The 15,339-nt window shown below is 34.2% G+C and overlaps 2 protein-coding genes across 2 annotated transcripts; one reads left to right on the forward strand and one right to left on the reverse strand.

Annotated features, from left to right (window-relative positions):
• The first annotated feature begins 3,190 nt into the window (after positions 1-3,190).
• On the forward strand, positions 3,191-4,672 carry LOC134239062 (uncharacterized). Its single transcript, XM_062721215.1, has one exon. The coding sequence runs from the start codon at positions 3,191-3,193 to the stop codon at positions 4,670-4,672; it is 1,482 nt and encodes a 493-aa protein (XP_062577199.1).
• A 2,360-nt stretch (positions 4,673-7,032) lies between these two features.
• Positions 7,033-15,307, reverse strand: LOC134239098 (uncharacterized). The gene is made up of 11 exons (XM_062721258.1): positions 15,250-15,307; positions 12,363-12,549; positions 11,529-11,635; positions 10,870-11,057; positions 10,426-10,517; positions 10,082-10,205; positions 9,612-9,732; positions 9,007-9,053; positions 8,514-8,820; positions 8,141-8,232; positions 7,033-7,231 (listed from the first exon to the last, which is right to left on the reverse strand). Exons 2-11 carry the CDS (start codon positions 12,545-12,547, stop codon positions 7,106-7,108), a joined length of 1,389 nt encoding a protein of 462 aa, XP_062577242.1. The 5' UTR covers positions 12,548-12,549; positions 15,250-15,307; the 3' UTR covers positions 7,033-7,105.
• Positions 15,308-15,339: the final 32 nt, after the last annotated feature.

A 15,339-nucleotide genomic window follows, 5' to 3' on the forward strand; every position in this document is an offset into this window, starting at 1 on the left:
TTCTTTCGTTTCCAAATATGGCTTTTCAACATCACGTAAATATCTTGGTGTAAAATTAGCCCTCCAACCGCTTTTATTTCGAAGGAGGCCAACAAAACACAGCATGAAGTATGTAAATCAAATTGCGATTTTTAATAACTATACACGTTCATGTTTCAAATGACGTATAAAAGTGTTAATTTCAGTTCACTATTTTTTTTTGACTTTTCCCAAGATCGATTTGTGACTATAAATTGAGAATGCGTGTAAAGAGAGAAGCAAGATATCATGCAGCACATTATCACAACAAAATAGTACATGAGCACGAATTTTTTTTAGACATTTTTAAAAAAAAAAGTCTCCAAAGGGTTGACAGCTTGGCACAGATTTATTATCATCTGCTCTTCAGTCATGTAGTAGAGAGTTGATGCTTTCTGCTACGGGTCAGCGCCTGTAGACCGGTGTAACGTTAAATTTTGACCCTGGTTGAAAATTGACCCGGGGTCATTTTTCAACGCTGAATACTGAGACCTAAGATGTTGAATTTAGACCCTTAGTCTGTTGAAAACTGAGCCGGGTCGTGGAATTTTAATCATGAAACCGGTTCTAAATTCAACTGCATTAAACACATATTAATGGCTTGGTTTTCACAACTGTGATCCCGGGATCTTTCGTTTCGGAGGCATAAAAATCTGTAAAGGAGGGTAATTTATCTGTATATTATATTAAAATAAGAATGTGATAGGGTTATATGTATCATTCTACTCCCTGTGCCTGATTGATAAACTGACATCACAAAACGTGTTCATTTCCCCATCGTGGGTTCTTAAGAAAGACAGTATATAACATATTACGCTGAAGTCCATAATTCCTAGCCTATCTTTTTCTGTAGAAAATTTAATGGAATTATGTCTCCCTCATTCTTCTCTCAAGAGAGAACTTGTTTCTTTTTCTTTTTGGGATTGTAATTTTTTTTTTCAATGAAATAATTACCATTTTTCCTACTTTAGAAATGGCTTCCATTTATCAACTCCTTTGAAAAGAAAGAATAAGATTTTAACTATGTCACATTATTAAGGTTATACTGTGCCAATTTCAGGATTATACGGAAGAGAATAGCATTCGTGGTAAGTTTGTATTGCAATTTGATAAAGCGATATGTATTACATATTTCAGTGTTTCAATGATTCTTTCTGTAAACATTTCAAGTATTTTTGTGGATTTTAAAGTGTTGATGAAGAATATGAACTTCAAGGTGATTTATTGATTTTGTGAGGTCTGATCAACAGGGGATGCTTACTCCTCCAGGGCACCTGATCCCACCTCTGGAGTTTCCAGAGGTCTGTGTTTTATGCCCTTCTCACATATTTGTAATGTTTATGGGTTATTTTTAGATCGCCTACTGTTCGTTATGGTAATATTTTACATCCAGATGAATGGAAAAACAATTAATCTGAACAATAACCTATATGTTGAAACTATATTTATTGAACAAATTGTGCACACATTTTTGAAGGTTTACCTTGAAAAATTCAAGTAGATTTTATGAAGTAAAAGCCCCGCACTCACGTCCTAATTAATTTTTAAGAAGCAATTCTTTACCCAGGTAATCCGTAAACCTACATGGAGTAAACTTCATGAATGGTGTATCGAGTAATGGACAATACCAGACTTGCTTCAGATGATGACCTTGACTTACATTTTCGGAATTATGAACATGTCACATCAACTATTTTACAACAAGTTTATACCCCAAAAAGCTGTATACCTTACCTGGGTCAAACTTGCAGTGATGATGAGTATATGAATGGACATCTCCAGACTTGATTCATATTTTGGGTTTGTCCGACATGTTCTTTATGATTGAAAATTTAAGTTAATTTTTTGTTAGGGGAGGTCCATTTGAAGTGCATGTAACTATGTCTTATACCAAACTTGATTGGATGATGCAGATATGTATGTACACTACTGTTTGATCTGCTTGAATGCTGGATCTGATCTACATTTGAAGGTAAGTGACTTTTAGCCCTCCTCTGACTAAATGTGCATCAATGATTCATCTCGTGATAGACAATATATTCAACTAGACTTGATATATAATTTCATGTACATTTTCCGGATGAATGACAAATTAATGTACATGAAATAGATCCATGCCAATATAACTTTGAGTCCTTCATGCACCTAACTCAATATAAGAATTGTGCATTTAGGGATGTACACTGCTATATTTGCATCAGATGCTGAATTTGATCTTCATTTTTCAGATTCAAGATTTTGGGACAGTAACATTCCAAGTAACTATTACTTGTATCTAAACCAAACTTGCAAACTTGCTTCGATATAAGGATATGTGTACTGACTAGGGAAAAATTATTGTGACATTTGTATACTTAATTATACCTTAATTTTGACTTGTATTTTTCATGTTTGTCAGTATAAATGCATACAGGAGGAACATTGAAGAAATAGGTCCCTATAGTCTCATTTAGGAACTTTTATGGTTATACAAATTTATATTCTTAATGAATCATGCTTTTCAGTAACTTGGATCATAAATCTTGGTTAGTTGTTGCATGTTTGGAGTGAAGGTTTGTTGCAGCCCTATACTAGGTCACCTTGACTCTTTTAAGAATTTTTACTTTACATGGTCAAATTCTATTCACATTATCTCTTGCATACTATTAGGCCTATGATTATACATGTAATCTGATTCAAGGCTGCTCAAATCTAGACATTTTTGGGGAAGATATTACAGGGGGAAATCTGCTAATGCAGAAGAGAAGGGCAGTTTTGAGCGTTGTGGCTCTCTTGTGGGTCTCTTGTTTCTTAGCTATAGGATACATACAAATATACTTAGTAGGAGAAAAAAATCAGCTGATGAAGAGCAGCAGGGTCATATTAAGTCAGATGATTGTGAGAATTCAAAAAGGTGTCCAAAAATCATTTGGTTTACAAAAATGCAAACCTCACTCAGAAATAATGCATAAAATACTAGATATATTTTAAAAACTAAATTTGGTGACACATGAATACACGTTAAGTTTAAAGCTCCCTCTTTGTATTATGATTTGTATATGTACACATGTTTGATCCCGGTGCATGATCATGTATTATGATCCGTTTAAAGTCCCAAACACTTCAAGGTGTGTAGCTACTTTACCGCTGCCTCAAATCTATATAGGTCGTAGTTAGGAGACATTCAACAAACATGGCGGCCAGTAAAACAAAATATCCACTGGGCTCTCCTCAAGAGCATATTAAAATGTGTGAAACCCATAAATTACCCATTGATGTTATTTGTGAGGACTGTGATGAATTCATGTGTGCCAGGTGTGCAAAGACAGATCATAGAGATCATGAATGGAACACTTTACGCACAGCAGCTACACAAAGGAGGAGAGGTCTGCTTACAAATCTGAAGAAGATCAAGGAAGAGGTTCTGCCTGGGATTGATGAAAAGATGGTGAAAATTCCACAACAGATAACAGAAAATAAAGAACTGTGTGACTCTGAAATTAAAAAGCTCCAGAAGCATGTTGAAGAGATAATGGACAAATTGACAGAAATCAGGAAAAATACTGAACAGAGATTAAGAGATAATTTGGAGGGAAAAAATAATAACTTGAATGAAATGAAATGCAAGTTAGACAAAAAGAAGAAAGCAATAAAAGAGATGGTAAAGTTTATGGAAGATAACAACAGCACAATGTCAGATTACGGCGTCATTGACAACTACATGGAACTGACACAAATGCTGTCTGATCAGGATGCTAATTTTAACAATTTCAATTCTCCATTGAGATACGTTAAAGGAGAAATCAGTGATGAGATGATGGAGAATATGGTAGGAAAAACTCTGGATTTATTTGATATCAATTTGACTGAAAAAAGCTCATTTATACATGGGGATCAAGTAATAGTTGTTATCTCGGCATCGTGTGAGGATCAGTGTTACATACGAGAAGGAAAGTCATCTTACACTGAACAAGTAACCAAAGGGGGTAAGAAAAAACATAAATATAAAGTGGCTTCTAATGACATGTGTGTGACTGATACTGGTGATATTTATTTTACTGACTTCAGCAACAATTCCATCAGCTCTGTGTCACCATCAGGATCTGTCTCAATAGTTGTCAGTTTAGATCCACTGGAACCTATTGGAATCTGTCAGTCAGTGGACGGTGGACTACTGGTCACCTTGAAAGACAAGAAATCAGATCGCTTTAAATTAGCGCCACACAGCAGACGTCTGGTGAGACAAGTCACAATGACAGGTGACTTCATCCATGATTATGAGTACCAGGAGGACGGTCAAACAAGACTGTTTACATACCCAGTCAGAGTCACACAGAACAGTAACAGTGATATTTGTGTTGTGAGCTATACAGGTGACACTATAGGTGAACTAGTGATTATGTCTCCCTCTGGTCATATGAAGTCTGTCTACCGTGGACAGAACATGACAAAAGATTTTAAACCAACTGGTGTTGTGTGCGACTCCCTCTGTAACATCCTAGTTACAGACCTTAACAACAACCAGATCCATCTGCTGAATCCGGATGGGGGTTTCCTGAAATTCTTACTGACAGACAATGAAGTGAACCGTCCAGTCAGATTATCCCTATACAAGTCTACACTGTGGGTCGGATACTGGGAAGGATTTGTTAAAGTGTTTCAGTACACTGTGTAATACAAGGTATACATGAATTGTGATGAACTTCATTCAGTTGAAATCGTAACAGAAGCCATAAAAGCAACAATAAGTTCATTCATGAAATCTTGTGTACTTTCTGATATGTGGAATAGTTTGTGTGCAATTTAACAGAAGCCATAAAAGCAACAATAAGTTCATTCATGAAATCTTGTGTACTTTCTGATATGTGGAGTCGGCATAGTTTGCTTTCGTGCAATTCTTACCATTAAATTATATAGCAAAATGTTTCAATGCATTTGTGTTCGTCATTTTTTTAATATGTATGTTTAAAACTCTTCATATATATATACTTACCTATGAGTCAGTATTGTGCATATCAAGGTGTTAAGCCATAATTTTACATTGAATTGTCTACTCATATTTTTGTCAACCTTTCATACGAGGAAAACACAGCACACGTGACCTATCTTTGGGGATGCTTACTCCTCCATGGTACTTGATCCAACCTGTGATGTTTTAAGAGGTCCGTGTTTGCCGACTTTTCGGAATTTGTAACCTTTCGTTGGATATTTTAGCATGATTATACATTCAAAACCTTTATATTTCATACTTCAGCTTCCAGGCACGTAGCATCGTTTTTGAACGTGGGGAGGGGGGGGGCAACTTTTAATTTTCCGTTTTTTTTGTTTGTTTGTTTGTTTTTTTTTTTTTTTTTGCTTGTCAACTTTTTCAGGGATAGTTAGATGTGCTACGTTAAATGCCGATGACTGCTTTTGAATTTTTCCGTCTTGGTAACATAGAAACCGTTTTGATTTCTTTATCAAACTTGATCAATTTATGATATTCAACTTTACTTCTATCGGATAATAAGATGTCAAAATAAACAGGATGTTTTTCCAGTTACATTGTTAATTTGGACCGTTTAATTTTTTTTATATATCTATTTTTTCACTGGTACATAAAAATAGAGAATATTTGCCTAGTAATTTCAAATTTCAAATTTTATTCTATATCTAAAAACAGCTTATAGAGACAAAGGGTTGACATTATCGATATTCAATAAATTCATTAATATTCGCTTGGAATTAATAATCGCGTGATTTCACGAGAAGCGCCACTCGCGAAATAAAATTATTCGCTTTTATTTTAATGGTGATAATAAAAACAACGTCAAATCTCCCGATGAACCGTCCTTTTCGCGAATTATTATTCTCGCGATATAACGTTGAAGAGGTCTTTCACGATAATAAGTACTCGCAAAAAATAAGGAATCTACAGTAAATGCATATTAGAATTCAAAAATAAGGGCGAAAATGTGTGAACCGACCCCAGATTAAATAGAAGAAACAAGACTGAAAATGGGGTCCATCCCCAATGTGTCTGATTGATTGATTGTATATTGTTTAACGTCCCTCTCGAGAATTTTTCACTCATAATTTATGGAGACGTCACCGTATGCCGGTGAAGGGCTTCAAATTTTGACCTTTACTCGGCACTCAGGGCCATTGAGCAGTGAGGGATCTTTATCGTGCCAACGCCTGCCGCTGACACGGGGCCTCGGTTTTTAAGGTCTCATCCGAAGTACCCGCAACTTTCACTTCAAAGTGCCGAGCGCATGGCGAAGGAACAGTTGCTACCCATTTTAACGACTAGGTCAGTCGCGGCCGAGATACGAACTCACGACCTCCCGATCACGGAGCGAGCGCTCCCAATGTGTCTGTGTCGCTGAACGATATACAAAACTGTATGACCAGACTCACCAGAGATGCATTATTGAATCAATATGACAATTTCATACCCAAAAAATTATTTCAGATGGTTAAGGTGCATGATTTTTTTTATGTTCTAAGTATTTTTTTTTCTATTTCTAGACAATTTCAGGTCCATTTGTTTCATCTTCACTAGCCAAATGTTTCTGATCGAAAAAAGTAGATATCGGATTGGAAACCCTTGGCTAGCTAAGATGGATCTTTTTTCTCAAAGGGACACAACTTTATTCAGCCAAGAAATATCATAATCCCAGAGGGCACAAAAAAGGGGTGCATTGCAAGGGGGCGGGTTCATATAATTTTTTTTTAAAATGTTGACACACATTGTAAGAATGTAAATATATACTAAACATTATTACTTAGGGATCATATTAAAAAAAAAATATTTTAATACCTATTAAATTATGTGACAACAAGAGGTAATTAGTTTTAAAAACATGTCAGTTATACAGATTCTATACTTGAGTAACACGTGTGTGATCGGTTTTGCATCATGTTGATCAAGAAAGTATGTGGTGTGAAAAAAGGAAGTTAAACAATAGGAGTAAAACATGAGAAAAAAATTCTTATTTTCAGGTCTACATCAAATATGGCGAATTAAAGAGTTAGAGTAAAGAGCAAAACTTTGGTTACAAATACTTTATCTTTTATTAGGTTACAGAAAACAACATATCACAGCCATGAAAGAACAAGCTAAAGGTCATACTTCAAAGTTAATTACACCAAACAGTGTGTTCACCATTTTTAAATTGTCTATCTGACTGTTTAAAGAAGCATTGATAGCTTTATAATGTGTGAGCTCTTCTTCTAATTTGGTTTGGTAATGCTGTAACAAAAAAAAGTCACAAGAATATAGTTATTCAACATATATGTAGAATCAGTATTCTTAATGACTAAATATTAACGTTTTAATAAATAGATATAAGAAATTATTTTAAAAGGATTCAAATTAAACAATTAACTTGCTTTGACTGATGTTAATAAGAAGCATATACAATTGAACTCTCTTATGTTGAACACTGATATATAAAATACCATGATTATGTCAAAGTTATTTGGAAGTCTCAACCACTTATTCTTTTAAAAGTACTGTACGTGTACTTTAAGAAAGCGGGCTTCATATTTTAGCAGCTTTGGCGCAGACAACAATGCGCTAATTCATGAATACTGCAAAGAAATCATTTACATATACAATACACTGAACGGACATGTGTAGCTCTAATTCATGATTATGCCAACAACTTCAAATCCAGTGACTGCGCTAAAGTTTGAATATGCCAAATTATGTGCAGGTGCAGTATTTTACCCTGGATATCTCAAATCCATGGATGTATCAAAGTTTTTTTCCTCTGTCCTATCAAATTCGAGATAGCAAGATTTAAATGCGCATTCACGTTCATATTTATATAGAATTTGAAGCAGAAGTTAATAATATCACATTTCTTCTTTTGAAACCCAGGTAAAAAGGAGTCTTCCAATTATTTATGTACTGGCTAAGCAAAATCAAAGACCAGTATGGAAATACTTTAGAAGTACTTGCTTCCATGTGGTATTAATTTACACTATGTATGCAATAATCGACAGAAATCTGTCCCATCATGCTTAACATACATATAAGGCACATTGGGAAAGCCAAAGAAAATCTGCGTTATTTTCTACCCGGAGATTCAACAAAAATAGAGATTCCCTGGAATTATGTCCCCAAAGAAAAAAGTAGATTAACAGTATTTCATACCTTTAATTCATTAATCTGTTTTATTAGGAAGTTGTTTTCTTCTTGAGTCAGCTTCAGATGCCGTCGTATCTGTTTTATTTCAAATTCTCTATCTGCAAAATATTAAATTAAAACTTTGTAATTATTTTTGTTATCTGCAGTACCTATGTAGTCCTATAACCCATGCTTGTTGAGACACAGGAAATTAAATGTCAACTAGGAATTTTAAAAATTAAATATGTTTCTTCCACCTTAAAAAGTACAATTATCCATCTGAATTGTGACATTTCCAGAATCACAGCAGGCGTCACTTTAAACTTAATGTCTAATATCAACTTATACATATGCATATCAATTGAACCTTTATAATCTGAACATTCTACAAAAAAATCACCTAAGTTTTCCTGTAGAAATCCATTAATGAATCCTTGGACGTCTACAGGTGAAGTCCTCTCCATGAGGTCGGGGTGTGAATCACTGATGCCATCGCCTGATTGGCTGTTCTCGTTGCCTAGGTGACTAGAAACTAACGATGACTCGGCAAGATCTCTTGACTCCTGCTCCGCCTGCAGTTGCATGTCTTTCTGTATTTCTCCCGTGATGTTCTGTAGGTGCTGCCTACCAAACATGTGCTCCTTCTTGTTGTGAAACGAACTGAAATACTGGTCACAGACGCGGCAGTATAGCTCATTCATACTACCCTGTAGGAAAATTAAAGATAAAATTTTAATCTGTATCATTTTATCTGGACCATTTTGAACTAAAGTGTTCTTAATTGTGATATGGTGACAGAATGATCTCAGGAGAGATCTTTGGTTCACAATGAGGACTATGTGTTGTCACATATGAGTGTATCCTCTGTACGAATGATAAATATCTAGAGTTACCTCCTCCTCATCCATGGTATAATGGAATGTTTCATCAACTTCTTGTCCTACAAGTTAGAAAATATAAATAAAATGAAGGGATATCTTTTAAATACATATGCATGTCAGTTGCGGATCCAGGAATTTCATAATGGAGGGGCGCAGTAGAAGGCACAGGATCACAGGGCTGTATTGAAGCTTTACATGTACAAGTTCATACTATTTATGCATAATTTACTTTCGTATAATATATCTTGCCTCAAGAAAACTGTAGTTTTAATCAGAAGACTTTTTACATTTTATATTGAAAAAAAAAATCAGCTTTAAGGATGAATAACACAAACACTTTTTCTTTCTTTCTGAAGAAGAACAATAGGAAATCCTTCTCACCAGAATAAAACCTTTACAGGACTGAGTGACCCTCCCTTTTCAATAAGGAACAATATGTGATCCTCCTTACCAAAAGGAAACCTTTTACTGAGGAACAATAAGTAATCTTTGTTACCAGAAGAAAATTTTTATTTGGAGAATAAATGCTCCTTACAAATAGAGAATAAGGAATGCATAATATGTATGTATCTAAAGATATTTATCTTAAGACATGCATGTGATATGCAGTGCCTTACCTGAAGGGAACCCTTTTCCTTTCTTTTTCTTTATGGCGTTCTGGTAAGCGTCTGATTGCTGGAAGTCTTTTAACTGTTCCATGTATCGCTTCTTATCTTCCTGTGCTGCCAGTAGGTATTTCTATGATTAAAAAAAGGAAATATTAAATATTAAATGCTGACATGCCAAAAAAGCCAAAAACCTAGTCAATTTTTGTAAATCCAGAGATTCAAGTTACCTGGAATAGAAAATGCTTCAAGAATAAGTAGTTACTACAACAAAGTCTTACGAATGACTTTTGAGATCTCATTTTCTTGATACCGAAATTCAGCTGAATATGCAGTTATTTTTCCTTTATAGAAGCAGTGCATTGTACGTCCATAAAGTGCAAACATTTACAAACATCGATCACAGATATTTCTGATATACCAGTATCTATAAAACAGTTAATGAATTTGGGCTCTTGAGTAAGAGTGAAATCACTTAGTACCTGTTTCTTTTCACTTTCTAATGTGGACCACTCATTTCCTAGAATTTTTGTGACTTCAGGAAAAGATAACTCTGGATTGCTTTCTTTAATCTCTTGTCTTCTCTCAATGGCATACATAACATACCTACAAAAGGAGTCCATCAATGTCAATACAAGCTAGAAACCCATTTAGTTATTTTGTATTTTTATTAGTGTACTGGTTTATGTGCACAATTGCTAAGCCACAATGATTAACCACTTGTAAAAATTATAAATAAAGAAAAATCAACAAAAAGAAAACAAGAAAATAATATTTCTTTGTAGCATTCCATCATCTGTATAAAATTGACAACACAAATACAAACCCTGTAAGTGGTGCCTTTGGAGCATTGACATTTGGGACATTTTTACGTCTCTTTCCTTTCGGCCACCCTCCTCTTTTCTTCTGTTCAGGTGGCTACCAAATAAATACATGAGTATTTTAAATGACTGCAAAATAATCACATGTACATCAAAGAGAATAGAAAGAGTGGTTTTTACTTCATAGACATACAATAAACATCTAAAGAAAATGATTCCAATCATAATTAAGAGCACTTTGAAGCTGTCATATAATTAAACAAAGTGCCAAATCATTATTAGGTCAAATTTTTCCCTTTCTAGGACAGTATTTTATAAAAAAAAAAAAAAGAAAAAAAAGAAGAAGAAGAAGGAAATGTCTGATAATTACAGTAAAACTCGTTTAGTAAAAACACAGATATTGCGAATCCACTGATATAACGAAGTCATATATACGATGTATTTCTCACCTTATCTGTCTGTTTGTCTGTTGGAGACACTGAGATGTGGTCAGTGGTGTCCAGTAGTTGTTCTGTGGCCGTGTCTGAGATGTCGGTGCTGTCCAGTGCCTCCCCCACATCTGTCTGTACCCCCAGTAACACCCCCACCCCCTGGGGGTCCACCATCCCCTCCTGTGAGACCCCCGTCAGCAGTGATCCTATGTAAAGGAATGCAACATCTCAATATGAACAGTGTACAGATATGGCATGATAATTGTTTTATATTAAAGAGCATAGTTTTGGGGAATGTTTTTATCCTCCTTTGATTTTGATCGTAATTGATTCTGTTCCTTTAAAATTTATTAATTTTTCATTCAAAAGTTTAAAGACTACTTGAAATTTTGTATTTCCAGTAAATCACCTATTAAATTGTGATTGGTAAGTTTGAATCCCATCAACTCCTTTTAATTTTTCAAATAAGGAAACACTCTACGAGAATTCTCATTAAAACAACTGACTTGCAACAATTGATGAGTTTAAAGAAAGTTGTGAAACACTCAGATATTTTTACAATATGCAAATAAAAGTTGGTTTTTAGTACTGTAATATATTTGGTATTCAGATGAATGAATAAAGGTGTAAACTTTTAAAATGAAGTACAGGTATATAATCACGAAGGCCAAAAACACCTGTTGCTGGAGTTGTAAGGAGTTGTCTCCCTTGTAGCTCAGGACTGGTAGAAATCCCTGTGTAGTTCAGATTACTCATCTCATTGGAAACTGACAGGAACATGTTGCTGAAAAATGGGGGAAATTTATCCTTAAAGCAATATGAGCTGCATGTTTGACATCGGAAAAAATTATTGCAATTTTGTAATAAACTAATTTAATGACAGAAAAATAAATCATTTATAAACTTCTGATGTTCATATTTGCGATGGAAAATTTTTAATTAGCTTTGATTGATGCAAAATAGAATAATTGTCGTCCTGTACAATAATGATTTCTTATATAAAACTGTATATTCGGTTCTGCAGAAATATTTCTTCTGAACATTTTAAAACTTTATTTTGGGCTTATTGGTCATAAGTGTTTAAATTACATACAAATTAATCATAATAGCACATTTTACCAGCAAAATAAAATTCTCAAAGATACAGCTCATACTGCTTTAAAGGGCACATTTTTTAAACTCCTGAGGATGAATTAAAAATTATCAATACTATAAAATTAAGTTATAAATGAAAAAAAAGACAAATATTGGAGTATGGCAAGTCCTAGTCCTGTTAAGCTACTGTACAAGTTTCGCTTGGTATTCCTACATTTATCTAATATTTTCCCTCAAGTATAAAAGTTGCTTAATATCTATTTCATGTGAACTGATATCCCAGTTTGAACATGTTCATCTTGTGGCTGAATAAAATTAAGCAGAGTTTTGTCAGACATATTTTATTAAAATGTTGCTTGTAACATAAGTTAAATGGAGGGAAGTGGGAAAAAAACATGGGTAGGATACAGACTTACCCTCTCTGTGTTTCTAGTAGAACAATGCCATTGGTGTCTGTTATAAGATAAGCAGTCTGGGAGGTCTGCATCACATCGTTTTTGTCTGTATCTCCTAACGGACTGAGGGTGTTAATTGGGTCAGTTATACAGCCATCCCCCGAGTTCTCCACAGTACAGGTCATTGTTATTATATCCTGTTCCATTTCTTTTTCTTAAAAATCAAAAACAGCATATTTTAATCAGACTATTATAATTAATGCAATATTATACACCTATCTATTTATGCTATCTTGCTCATTACGTAACATTTCTCTTCATCTAGGTAAGCATGCAATTAGCAAAAAAGCTTTATGCCAATCAAAAATGAAACCCTTGAAATTCTAAATTAAGTTTTTAAAAGCATAAACCATTTCAAACAAGAGCCAATCTGTTTTATAAACAACTGTTCCACTTATGTTTCATTATCATTTTGTATTTATCAGCTCCCTAGGTTAGGGAACCACATACATTAAAGCTGAACACAACTTGAAAATAGACATATGCTTTTTTCTACACTATTATCTACAATACATCAACACCTGGGTATACTCTTCACATTCGTCCCACCTGACTGCTATATTGTCATGGGTATCGGCATGGAATGGTGACCCGTGTTCATACTGGTTATCTTGTGTAACAGGAAATGAGAAATGTATGGCTGGACCAGGAATTGAACCTGGGACCCCTGCATCACTAGTCAGGTGCTCTATTGACTGAGCTATCCAGGCCGATATCCACGGCCCAAACCATTACATCTTGCATTAAGTTTGTTTACATTTTATTGCAGTAATGTGTATCTCTGTTTGGAAACTGCACTGACATGTATAATTATAATGATAAGTTAATATTAATTTCCTGCATTAGATTAAGTATTACAGTTATTTTTGTAGCTGCCCTAGTGTTCAACTGATTACAGTAAACAGTGTCTAAGTCAGGTCCTTTATATAGAGGTCCTCAGACTGAGACATAGCGAGAATCCAAACAAAAAAGGCGGAAACATTCCTCTTAGTTTTACGAATCGTGTTCAGCTTTAAGCTAAGCTTTTATCCTTACCTGAGAAAACCGTATGGTTAAATAATGCAGCTTTTAAGCACTACTACCAGATACTTGAGTATAAACATCATTTGTTAACATTTAAAACTGTTCAAGGTTTAGGTGTTTTTTTTTTTGGAAATTTGCATTTGTGATATTTCCCATTAAATATTCTAGTGGATGATACTTAGGTCTATATTTTTTTTTAAGAATTAAAGTTATTATGTTGAACAAGTATAAATATTATTAATTACCCGATTCTAAATCTTTTAATTCCTTGTTTTTCGGCTCTAGTTCAAATGATAACAGGATATCAAAAATATATCACTAAATTTAAAGTTTACTTGGGAAGCACATATTTTTCCGGATACGTATATGAAACGACAGCTTGTTATTCCACGGACTTGGGTCAGCGTCTTGATTTATAAATATGTTTGTGGTACCTTTACTACATGTACATTAATATGTAAAAAGTACTTTTTACGTATCAATAAGGTAGTAAAGGTACAAACATATTTATAAACCAAGACCCAAGTACCTGCAGCATATAGGCGTCAGAACCCCCCTTTCCAGTTTGCTTCCGACGCCTATACATGTACATGGAAGAAACCAGGAATTATTAGGGATTAATTGTGCAAAAATTATTTGAGAAGTGGTGTAAATCAGATCTGGGTACTAAAAAATTCCAAGGAACTTTTGAAAATTTGAAATCTCAAAAATTTTACCAAAATAGATAGCATAAATATGTGTTTAAAAAAACTTGCTACTTTTCAACTCTATTTACCCGTACAATCATTTTCCAAGATAATGGCATCACAAAGGACCTATTATATACTAAGTATAAAGGTCCCCGACATAATTGACAAATAAATGATTTTAAATTTAGATGGAACTCGTAAGTATACTTACATGTACATGTATCTTGTCATTGGTTAATTTCTGATTTACACACTCTGAAGTTGATATTAAAACATTGCTATCAAGAGTTTCTGCATGATTAACGATCTATGGGTTTTTTAGAGACCAGGTCTGCCAACAATCTATAGGAATTCCCATGTGTACCAACTGTGCCCTGTAATAAGCAGCACGGACACATGTTCAATTTTGATTTTTTTAAAACCAATTTTCATGTTTACAATTCCTAATTAAGGCTATTCAACTGATCAGCAAAAATCCGAACATCATTTGTTGATTTACAAAGGAGATACAGATTTCAATTTCAATAACATTTTCGGGGTTGCCAACATGTACTAGTATAACTGTACTTTGTACGCCATCGTTCATTTCATTTTTTTAGAACCAGCCATAGTTTTATACCGGTATACCTCCCAAAGCTTTCCCTATTATCTAAACAGTCGTTTCACACTTTGGAGTGAATAAGGATTGCGTATGTGTGTATAAATACGCAAACTCGTTTCATTGGGAAGGACAGCCAATGTAAATACGTTTCTTAGAACATGTATATACTCATATATAAAGGAAGATCAACCTGGGAAGCAGCATCTGGAAGAAATGGGGATGGGTACATGTAATTATATAATGGACTCCTGTTCTCCCAAATATAGATTTCTCATACATTTAAGAAAATTTGAAGTTTTTTTAAAATATATTTAACTAAATTTTAAATTGAACGAATTAAAAAAAAATAAGAAATTGGGGGAAAAAATACATTAAAAAAGTAAAACCACTACTGCCAAGAAGTGACTATAAATTGTGTGTCTCAAATATTGTTACTTGTCTGTTTTGTTTTGAGGTTTTTAAAAAGTTTTCCTTTTAAAGACAAAAAAAATCTAAGTCCGCCTTTGAGACTTCCAATCCTGAAAGAAAAGAAAACTTCCGTGCAATATGCACACACCTTTGAAGTCCTTTACAACGCAATATATCAGCTGATATTGTAAACAGAGCTTGTCCAGGTCACATGACC

Source organism: Saccostrea cucullata, unplaced genomic scaffold (assembly GCF_032062105.1).
Source record: "Saccostrea cucullata isolate Sc308-1 unplaced genomic scaffold, CSIRO_AGI_Scuc_v1 ctg1958, whole genome shotgun sequence".
In the NCBI taxonomy this organism is placed as follows: Eukaryota; Metazoa; Mollusca; class Bivalvia; order Ostreida; family Ostreidae; genus Saccostrea; species Saccostrea cuccullata.

Bases quoted from the DNA above. Each gene is read 5' to 3' on its own strand.
- LOC134239062 (XM_062721215.1), top strand. From the start codon at position 3,191: ATGGCGGCCAGTAAAACAAAATATCCACTGGGCTCTCCTCAAGAGCAT.
- LOC134239098 (XM_062721258.1), bottom strand. From the start codon at position 12,547: ATGGAACAGGATATAATAACAATGACCTGTACTGTGGAGAACTCGGGG. The intron at 9,054-9,611 runs GTAAGGCACTGC...TCTAACTTGTAG, and splicing joins AGGAAAAGGGTTCCCTTCAG to GACAAGAAGTTGATGAAACA. The intron at 8,821-9,006 runs GTAACTCTAGAT...ATTTTCCTACAG, and splicing joins ATACCATGGATGAGGAGGAG to GGTAGTATGAATGAGCTATA.